The 7,512-nt window shown below is 31.0% G+C and overlaps 1 protein-coding gene and 1 long non-coding RNA gene across 2 annotated transcripts; both read right to left on the bottom strand.

The window, feature by feature from the left end:
- Positions 1–604: 604 nt before the first annotated feature.
- LOC109337478 lies at positions 605–1,511 on the bottom strand. Its single transcript, XR_002106456.1, has 2 exons — positions 1,269–1,511; positions 605–800 (listed from the first exon to the last, which is right to left on the bottom strand). It is a non-coding gene; the product is annotated as an uncharacterized LOC109337478 (long non-coding RNA).
- A 1,623-nt stretch (positions 1,512–3,134) lies between these two features.
- On the bottom strand, positions 3,135–7,071 carry LOC109337476 (cytochrome c oxidase subunit 5b-1, mitochondrial-like). The gene is made up of 6 exons (XM_019574455.1): positions 6,814–7,071; positions 6,622–6,710; positions 5,974–6,024; positions 4,357–4,423; positions 4,159–4,238; positions 3,135–3,458 (listed from the first exon to the last, which is right to left on the bottom strand). Exons 1-6 carry the CDS (start codon positions 6,950–6,952, stop codon positions 3,396–3,398), a joined length of 489 nt encoding a protein of 162 aa, XP_019430000.1. The 5' UTR covers positions 6,953–7,071; the 3' UTR covers positions 3,135–3,395.
- Positions 7,072–7,512: the final 441 nt, after the last annotated feature.

The raw sequence follows: 7,512 nt of genomic DNA on the forward strand, positions 1-7,512 counted from the left end.
TTTTACAATCTCGACTTCGATAAAACAAATTAGTCTGAATCGCTACTTCTAATTAATCGATTATGTCGTATAAGTGATTGTTGTTAAAAAGGCTTTCATAGCTCATTTGTTAAACTCCACCAACAGTAATTTGCCTGTGTGTGATATTTTTATGTGACAATTGTTTTTGAAAGAATTTTTTAAAACTGATCTTATTGAATCAAAATTGATCAATATTTTTGAAAACTCAAATAACCCATTTTGAGTTTAAGGCCAAGTCTAACAACTAAGAAATTCACCATCAATTAGCCATTAACCTACTTATCGAGTGTTGCAAAGGCTTCAAGAACTAGTGGTATGAAATGAAGAGCAATTGGGTTGGATTCTTTTGATGTAAATGCACATTTTAATTGAATTTTGTGCTAATAAAAAACGTTTTCTGATAAATTATGGGCTTATTTTTATAAAATATAAAAAAACTATGATTGGTAGCTAAAGGGTGTGATTAGTCAATAACAACACCTTCCCAATTATGTTGTTCCATAACATAATTGATTTGGAATTATTATATATCATCTAAAGAACTAATGGTATAAATTCATGTAATTTAGTAGCAATTAGTGAATAAGAGAATAATAATATTTTATTATTATTGTTTTGAAAATGAATGAAATAATGGGGGAAAGGAAGGAGGATATATTGTTACAATGATAATCCTTGCATGCATACTCTAAGGATGATACAAAGCTATTATTTTTTGGGAATTGAAGGTGACTCTGGAGGTACCCCATGACCATTTTTGCGAGGATCCACAGCCAACACTGCATTTACATAAAAATATATGATATATATTTCAAGGTTACAAAGTTAGTGTGATTGATAATATATGTATAAGCAATTAAATATAAACAAAAGTGGGAGACATAGGTAGGGAGGATATGTGAAAACGGGATTTTATGTCCATAAAAGTTGATGTTATATCTCAGAGCAATCAGTGTTTGTGAACAAGTCAAAAACAACACTTTATTTTATTTTTATATTATTAAAATAATATATAAAGTCCATATGTCAATATATAAGTGGAATATGACATGAATGAGGACGCCAAGTTGGGATAGCTGATCCCCATCTGAAGACGTGTGTCAGTTCATATGTCATTTGTTATAATTGATTGAAAAAATAATATTTAAGTTATAAAGTTTAATAATTAAATAATACATGAAATCACACAACTTGTGGGATAAAAAATATATTCGGTTAAATGATGATATAGAGTAAAAATAAGTTACCTGTAGTATAGGGAGGAGTGCAATGGCAAAAGGATTTGCATACCCATGAGTACCATGTCGTTTTGCATTCATCCTCACATTTTTTTAAGCATTCATCATAATATGCTTGCAACATATTATGATTTGATTGTGCTTGAAGAAGAGGTGCAAGGACTAAAAGGCAAAAAACCACCAATAATGCAATATTTTTGTTTCCCATTTTATTTATTTTGGTACTTTCTTTTTCCTCCTTCCTTTCCTTCCATTTTGTCTTCTATTCATTTCATGTTTATATAGTCTCATAAATCAGGTCAAAAGTTTGTTGCTAAAATTAAGGATTCTTCTTACAACATGTCGTGTTTTTTCTAACTAAAGATGTAGAAAATGTCAAATGTGATGGCAACTTAATGGCTTTTGGTAAATCACTCATCATACTTATTTTTAGGGAGATGCATTTACTTCTTCAAATTAAAACATAATGGTTTTAATTAAAAGTTTGGAATATTTGATATGTACTAGTATTTTTTTTTCTTTTTAGTGAAGGATTGCAGTTAATGAATTATGGTTCTCTATAACATTATTAGTATTTAGTACATTAGTTATAATGCATTTTTCATTCTTTTGTTTATAATTCTGAAACTTTTTCATGCAGAAGTTTACGAAATAATTTTTAATTATGTTTTCCGCTAATAAAAATAGGGTAATCTTTTACTCCCAGAAACAAAGGACCAACATGGAAACTATTTCATCTTTAGTGGCTATCTAATCTTTGGGGACCAATTTTACAATATATTTGTTTATAAAACATACTTATTTGACTAATTTATAAATAATATTTTACTCTTACCATCATTTTTAACTTTGTATAGTTATTATCATTGGTTTGAAAAATAAAAATGTAACTGGGATTATAAAAAAATGTTAAAAAAAGTAATGTGATCAACTCCTTAAAATGATTTAATTTTCGATGATGGTGGACAAAACTAAAAACTCAATTATCGAACTTCTGAAAATGAAGCTTAATCATCTTTGAAATAGAGTATCACTCTTAATGAAAGAAAAAAACAACTTAAAGTATTGGATTGGCCTATAGTGAGCACAAAATATTGTATACTTATTAGAAACTTATGTATCAAACTATTTTTTGTTTTTACATAATCTTTACAAATAAGAAACTTCAGTAGTGTATTATCATCTTAGATCGTTTAGTATTATTTTACATTAATTTATGAAAGAGGTAGAATGGACACGTTATGTTGCATTTTTTCACTTAAACAAAACATCTTTAAAATAGAATAACTTATCTTGTTGCTCCCATCTTTAAAATATAAAAAAATGAAATAAGATGTAGTTTTTAGAAACTTTTGTGGTTTGGTTCAACTTTTGAAGGTGATGAGAGGGGGTTTAAATTTTAAAATCCTTCATACTCCCACTTTTACTTACCTCCAAACTCCAATATTGGTTTTTTTATGGAATATAATTTTGTTTGCTTTAAATGCTCTCACTATCAATTAAAAACACAAATAAATCCTGAACAGTCATCTCTTGCTTTCTTTCAATTTTAAAGTTTTGTTTGTGTTTTGGGTAATGACTCTTAAACAAATGAATAAATCCAACATTCATATGTTAACTACTATTATCTTTTAAACAAAAATATTACAAATTAACAATATATGAAGGTCTGACAGTGTAAAAACCTTAATACTAACCCTGCATAAATATTAAACTATCCTTGTTTCTTTCCATTAAAAAACTAATAATCACCATAACCAATCACTACTAGTCTATTATTATCATTTCATTTGTAAAAGATTAATGGGATGATTTTAGTCTCTTTTGTAGTTTTAGGTGAATAAATGGGCTTAAGATTCTATCTAAACAGATCTATTAAAGTTAAAGAATCATCAAGTGGCTATCAATTATTTCACAGTGCACAAAACATAATCTAAGAATCTGATAGCTCAAGCAAATGAGCAACCTGTGTCTAATAATCACAGAAACTGTACCTTGAAAGTTGCAAAAACAACAACACAAAATAGGTATATATATAAATCAAAACCAAACATACGCTTTGAAAGGACTTATGTTTGCTAAACAATGTTTCCAGCTTTCCAGAACTTATTCCAGAAGGAATTTTGAAGTATGCAATCAATGGTGATGATCATCGTCGCCATGTCCATAGGGTGATCCACCAGGTCCCACTACTTCAAGCTGTTAGGTCAAAAAAGGGTTAATAATTAGTGTCATTTTTGTAAACAGGCATTTAATTATCATCCATTAATGTTCTAAATAGGTGACAAGAATTTCATTGAAGTTTTGTTCTAACAGACACAATTCATTCAAGCAAAACCTGGACACATGACAATAGTTTAAAACTTTAAATAAACCTATGTGCTGCAATAGTTGAATTATTCTCCAACTATTCCTTCAAAACCATATCAAGAAAAGGCCCACTTTTCCATAGGCGTTTCATGTTGAATTTCAGTCCTTCATAACATAGGGACCACCTTAAACAACAATAAGCTAAAAACACAAACCAAGCAACAATGCCAGATAACAAACTAGTTAATATTCAGTATAGTACAGTGTTGAAATGAGTGAATCGGTAATTGATGTACTCAATCCCGACAGAATGATAGCTTCTCAAAATTATATTACTTTCACAATTGGGTGGAATATTAGTTAAAGTTAAAGGAACTAAAAGCTTCCCAAAACAATACTTTATAGGATAAGCCTCAGTTAGAAAAGTCAATAACAAGCAATGATCCTTGACGATCGGTATGTAAAAGTGCACGCAAACAAGTGCGTAATTTTCAAACAACGTATTCATATATTATGGCATTTAACACCACATGTGTTAAGGAAAGTGTAAAAGATATACTAAATACACTAAATGTGATTATCAACTTACCACAAAATACTGTGAGCACACTGGACATTCATGAGGCTTGCCTTTCTCTAGCCAAAACCAGACAACATCATGCTCATCCTCTGCAATCAAACAAGGTGTTCACCTCGTCAGTGCTAAAACCAAAATTCTGGAATTTTTCATCATCTTCTGGAGAATCATGGACACAAAGATACATTAAGATAGATCAAGAAAACTCACCGCCTTCACCTCCTGGGCACCCAACTATTCTTTTATCATAGTAAGATTTGACAACTGCAGGTTCTTCCTATGAACCAAAACAAACAATAAAAGATACTTCAATCAGAATGAGCCTTTTGGAAATAAAGAAATAAACGTGGATATTTAGATTGGCAGATAGCTCTTTTGGTCAAATGAAAATAGAAACGTTTAAGAAACTTATGTGTGTCATTAGCTAGAGTAAATACTAAGAGGCTTACAAAGTCTCAGAACCATTCTGACAAATTGATAATATAAAGGCATTAGATCTCTTGAAATGAAAAGGACCTTCATTGGTTTTCCAGCCTCATTCTTACAATGACATGTAGCGAGGTGATCAAACAAGAAAGTTTGTGAAATAGACCAACAATTTAGCACAATCACAATACATACATCCTCATGCTTTGTTACATTTTTGTAAGAATATCTTAATGTTGGCTATTGCTTCAAAAGAGGATCATATGTTGGGACCCAAATCTGAACGTATGTACATATTTATCCATTTGTGTCCCTTCTTTTGTTTTTTATTCCACTTAATTAGATGTTAGATACCATGAATTCATGCAAACAAATCAGTAAGAGAGATAAACCTTAAAAGGTTATCCAAAATTAGTCAACACAACTTATGCAGAACTAATTGGGTCAAATTATAAATATCTAAATTTATGCATCACTATGTCACACTCTTTTCTTAATAAAAGATTTTACACTACTCTGCTGCTATTAAGCATGGCAAAGATATAATTAAACCATGATAATATATTGATTTTATAAATATGATAGTATTTAAAATTCCTTCAAAGTGATTCAACATCTAGATTCTTGAAAAACTTAAAAATCCTTTTTGAATGATTTGGAATCTTTATGAACAGCAGAAAGTGAAGCTTATACGTCAGAAACGGAGAGCAGAGTGTTCCGAGGTGCATCATGAAGAATCAACTAGTGGCTCAATGGCTGATGACACTGAGAGCTACATACTTTTAAATCAACAGCTTTTGAAGGCACTTGCCTCTAATTACACAATGTGCATTATACTTAGCATTGATACTTTCAAAATTAATACTTTTATGTGTCACATTAGAAATTTTTGACCAGCATTAACAGCCTAAATATCATCCAAGATGTAACTTCCAACGGTTACAACAAAGCTTGCTAGCAGGCAGCAGAGTCTTCGACACTCAAGATCAAAGCTAGTGCACATGCACAAATCGAAAATAGGAGATGCAATTAAAATAAAGAAAATCACACATTTGACCAACTACAATAAGAAATGATTAATAAAAAAAGGCGGCCCAATGCATGAGGCTCCCACTTAAGGGGTCTAAGGAGGATAGATGTGAACAGTCTTAACCCCGTATACAGAGAGGTTGTTTCCAAGATTTGAACTCATGACCTCATGGTCACTAAGCAACAATCTTATCGCCAAGCTCACCCTCTTAAGAAACAATTAACAATAACAATAAAATTAATGAGCTCTGATACAACGTGCTATGTATTTCTTATTGCGTTTCTCTTCTTTTCTTGCAGGGGGACTATAAAACAAACATTAAACATTCACATGGATACAACTTCAAACACAGAAAAAGTAATAACACTAACCTTTGTGCCAAAAGGACCTTCAGGATGGTCTATTTCAAGAATATCCCTTCCCTAACAAAAAAAAATCAGCCTTCATAATTCATATGCATAATATATTTACCTAAACTATAGCTAAACTGTTCAGCAGCACATGTTTGCCTTTGAAACTGATTTAAAACATATAGAACTCTTTCACCTATAGCTCCTTCATCAACATTTCATCAAAAGATAGCATTAGAACAGAATGAAACAGTACATTCTGTTCTACTTTCTTTGGTTCCAAAACTGTCAGTGGAACCTAAATACTCACATTTTAGGGGAAAAGTTGAAAGACATACAGAGCTTATTTGGATTCATGAGAATAGCTAATTTCACTAATATACGATCAGTTTATGAAAATAACTTGTGACCTTCCTATAAGCTCATTTTAGACATAATTTTATGAAGAAATAAAAATAAGCTACGTATCGAATACATGATTAGTTAAATTGTTTAAACACATATACCCTTAATCACGTTAAGTACACAATAGAACAAGAGAAAAAAATGGTATACACTGACGGTGTAGAGTTTTATACATTGTGACTGCATCATTAACATTAACTGTGCATACATATTACACTCATTGAACAAACATAGAATACAACTAATATGTAGACATATATATACCTCAAGTTGAGCTTGAATTTCCTCACGCTCGTGACCAGTAGCGATTGGCACTACATCTTCAACCTTCTTTTTTACCGCACTCGTATCATCTATAACAATAAATAAATAAAATATAATTAAATACGAAGAAACTAATGAAATTAAGAATCGGTCAATAAGAAATGCATATAAGAGAAGAGAGAGTGAGAGTACCCGAAAAGTGGCGGCGGGGGAGGGCTGAGAGTGCGGGAGGAGCGGCGGCGGCGATGGCAGCGGCGGAGGAAGCAGATCGGGGAGGGGAGAGAGAAGAAGTTAGGGTTTTGAGGTGAGAAGAGAGAAGTCTACGATACATGATTGTTCTCAGGTCACGCCCAACGATGTTGCGAACGGTGTCGTTTTCAAACTGAGAAATGGAATAGAGATGATAGGGTTCTTTGTTGTTTTTCAATGATACAACAATACAACACAAGATTTCATATATATCAAATTACTTTTGTTCTTATAAAATCATTTTTTTTTACTTTCATTATTTTCAAAACAAATCTTTAGGCTTAGAATTGAACATGAAAATATGGTATACTATTAATAAAAAATATATTTTCTAAAAGAGTAAATTACAATCACACCCCTGAGTTTGAGTTTTAGTGAAATTATACAAACTACCCCTCACTTTTCTACATTTACACAAATCTCCCCTGGTTTTTTTTATACTTTCATTACACTTACTACTCGTACATAAGAAATAAGTGTAATCTTTTAACCAAAAAAAAATGTGATTAATACAATTAAGTTAAACAAAAACATGATATATTGTGTAGACAAGTCCAAATAATATACAAATATATATTATTTGGACTTGTCTCCACAATATATCATGTTTTGTCTAACTTAATTGCATTTATCACATTTTTT

This window comes from Lupinus angustifolius, unplaced genomic scaffold (genome assembly GCF_001865875.1).
Source record: "Lupinus angustifolius cultivar Tanjil unplaced genomic scaffold, LupAngTanjil_v1.0 Scaffold_6_172, whole genome shotgun sequence".
NCBI classification, from domain to species: Eukaryota; Viridiplantae; Streptophyta; class Magnoliopsida; order Fabales; family Fabaceae; genus Lupinus; species Lupinus angustifolius.